The 3,044-nt window shown below is 35.5% G+C and overlaps 1 protein-coding gene and 1 long non-coding RNA gene across 2 annotated transcripts; one reads left to right on the top strand and one right to left on the bottom strand.

Moving 5' to 3' along the window:
* The first annotated feature begins 834 nt into the window (after positions 1-834).
* LOC117564354 (uncharacterized) lies at positions 835-1,471 on the top strand. Its single transcript, XR_004571758.2, has 2 exons — positions 835-1,015; positions 1,077-1,471. It is a non-coding gene; the product is annotated as an uncharacterized LOC117564354 (long non-coding RNA).
* A 481-nt stretch (positions 1,472-1,952) lies between these two features.
* Positions 1,953-2,618, bottom strand: LOC127565104 (protein CDV3 homolog). The gene has a single exon (XM_052002230.1). It carries the CDS (start codon positions 2,616-2,618, stop codon positions 1,953-1,955), a length of 666 nt encoding a protein of 221 aa, XP_051858190.1.
* Positions 2,619-3,044: the final 426 nt, after the last annotated feature.

Genomic DNA, 3,044 nt, shown 5'->3' with positions numbered 1-3,044 from the left:
CAGCTTCTGCAATGTGAACGCTGATTTCTCAAAAGTGTAACAGAGCACAAATGCTAATGGTTAGCCCTAGGGAGTACGCCCAGTATGCAGAGCGTCCTTTGGAGTAAGCGAGGAAATCGCTTAGCCAATTGCAGGAAGAACAAACATTGTAGATAAATATGACGTTTAAAGCATTATTCAAAAGTGTAATTTACTTATGCATTCTGAACGCTCACCTTTTTGTTTAGTCATACACAAATATTGTTGACCGTGCAAAAGTTTAAAGTTATTTTGACTATTCGTTTCTAAAGTGTTTCAGGCGTGAAAAATATAAATAGTCCAAATTTTAATATAAACGATTTTAAATTCTTTTCTTTACATAAAACATACAAATTGGATAATTTTTTAATAATTTAATTCATTAATTTAGTATTTTATTTATTTAGTTTATCTTATATAGGAGTGTCAAATTAACATTTATTTAATTTGGCTTTAATTTCACAAGTTTGAAATCAAAACAAGGGCTTTGTATTTGAATATTAATTAAACTCAATCTTTTTGGTAAACGGTATGGATTTCACAATCAATCTTATTGACGTCTTAACTTTTACGACTCTATGAAGACTTTTCTCTATATAACATTATATGACGAGTTTACTCTAACAACTTTATGTGACGACTGACTTTTTCTGTCTAGTAATTTCTATATTCTTTTAAGATACTAAATTATCAATAAACTGTCATAGGCAGAGGAATGCAGAAATGCACTAACTGATGCAAAAGTTGAAACTTATTGGTAATCAAATGTGCCTTACACTTTATTTTTATTTGCTTACTTAGTTTCATCAATTTCCATTGGATTTTAAAATTTTATGAAGTAGACTCTGATTTAAAACTCCTCAATCAAAATTTTAGTGAGTCTGAAACTTCTTACAATTGCCTCATTCTCGTCTGGGCTCTCGCACAATAAACATCTTTTGGAAGTAACCAAAAACAATTGAATTTTCTGCTAACCTAGCTCCGTAAACAGGCTAAAGTAAGTATGTTATGATGCCGTTGAACCAATGATAGAATTTTGTTGGATTTTATATTTCTAGTAAATCATTTAGAAAATGTGTAATCCGTGCTTGCGATCAATGCCTGGCACCTGTTGTGGACCAACTGGTGGACTAGGACCTTGCGGTTTCTGCGGACCGTATAATGGACAGTGGTTCAAAGCCATAAATCACTGCTGCGGTCCATGTGGACCATATGGCTGCTGTTCCTGTTATGGACCCTATGGTGGACACTGCTAGCCTGCTTAGAAGGTGCGTAGGTTACAGCAAAAACTGATCCCTGAATATGGTACTGACAACTGGACGAAATTGAGGATAATTGGAATATAATTCCGCAATCTAAATGGAATTCGTAATAGCCAAAAGTCGTGTTGTCCCATTTAAATTTTGATGTGAATTTGCTATCTTACAAATAAAACGGCAAAGAAATACTAAAATTATTCTATTTAATTCTATTTTATTATTTAGGTTGTAATTTTTACTCAAATTAGGTTTTATTAGGTTCGATTTAATTCTATCGAATTAACTAAAAAGTCCTGAAAAGTCAAACTTAATGAAATCGTTAGATAATAAAATAATATTAAATTTTTAAAAATTTTTTTTTTGTGCGGAAAACAAAAACAAAATGGCAAATCTGATGACTCCAGTGCTCGTGTTTTATTAGCAATTTGTGTGAAAACCATGTGAAAAATATGCCTAGTGAGTTTCGGGACAAGTCCACGGGGTGTACTTAAGGCTAAACCGATTTGATTGTAAATATTTGGCTCGTTTACAGCTAATGATACTTCGGGGAATCAAGTGAGATGCAGGATGTGGAGATTTCCCCCCATAAACAACTGCGTTTACAGCGTTTAACAGTGACTCAATCTTTAATCGTGGCAAATTTAAACTAGAATAATTGACAAATAAATGTAAAAGCTACTTGGCACGTTTCGAAATGTGAGAAGGAGAAAGTGAGGGAAAATATTCGACATTATTTATGTCCGGAGCCTGGCCCTTGGACAGTTTGACTGCTGCACTTGGAGTTGTGGGCTTTTTGGGACGCACCTTCATATCGATTTGACTCGCACGCAAAGCTGGCGGCACATAGACTGATTTTTTGGCCATTATATCGGGTTGTGCTGCAATTAGTGGCTGTAGTTTCCTTTCTACGGATTCAACAATTGTCGTGCCACAGTTGGAGATCTCATTGGGCTCAACTCTTAGCCATGGACATGCAGTTTTTCCAGACTCCTCCGTACTCGACCCGACGCCCAAGCCATCGCCACCAGTGTCTTGATACTGAGAGTGTTCGGTGCTCACCTTTACATCCTCGGTGGTTACCGGAGCTGTGGGGCTTAAGAGCAGCTTAGAATTGCGCATTAGATTTGGAAATGGCTGATCATGGTCCTCTGTGAAGTCGCACCATTCGTCCTCTTCGTCAACAGCGTCGTTGGGGAATCGAATGCCAAACTCGAGGGAAGCGCGTGTAGAGTTCATTGCCTCCAGCGGCAGCTTCTCGTTGTTGTCCATTTCCTGCGGCACTTTTGCAGTCTCTTCCAGAGTGCGGTATAGAACATCGGTTGCCAAGAGGTTTGTTTTCATTGCGGACCTCTTGCGGTCCTTTTTTGCAAAAAAATCATCTAAACTCGACATTTGTGTATCTTTTTATTTTTTTATTGGTTTATGAAAATCACGAATTTCGTTCTGTGCTTTTAGAAACCTTAAATTTTTTGATACTGACACATTGAGGCGTCAATCTACCTAAATGAGAATTGATTTTGACAGCGCTTCACTTTGACAAGTTCAATTTTAATTTGAGCAAGCTTGCTTACATTCGAGCAGTTTATATTTTGAAATTAAATAATTTTAATTACTTTGGTTTTAGTAGTTTTACATTATATTATATACGTCTTTGTTAGTTTTGTGGTTTGGACATTATCTAATGATTTTATTTTTGCAACAATACAAAATTTGTTTTTTATGTTTGAATATTTATTTGGTCAAATTAAGAACAAAATTAATATATTT

Source organism: Drosophila albomicans, chromosome 2L (assembly GCF_009650485.2).
Source record: "Drosophila albomicans strain 15112-1751.03 chromosome 2L, ASM965048v2, whole genome shotgun sequence".
Lineage (NCBI taxonomy): Eukaryota > Metazoa > Arthropoda > Insecta > Diptera > Drosophilidae > Drosophila > Drosophila albomicans.
The sequence above is the reverse complement of the archived record's forward strand: the minus strand, read 5'-3'. Positions and strand labels throughout refer to the sequence as shown.

Bases quoted from the DNA above. Each gene is read 5' to 3' on its own strand.
- LOC127565104 (XM_052002230.1), bottom strand. From the start codon at position 2,618: ATGAAAACAAACCTCTTGGCAACCGATGTTCTATACCGCACTCTGGAA.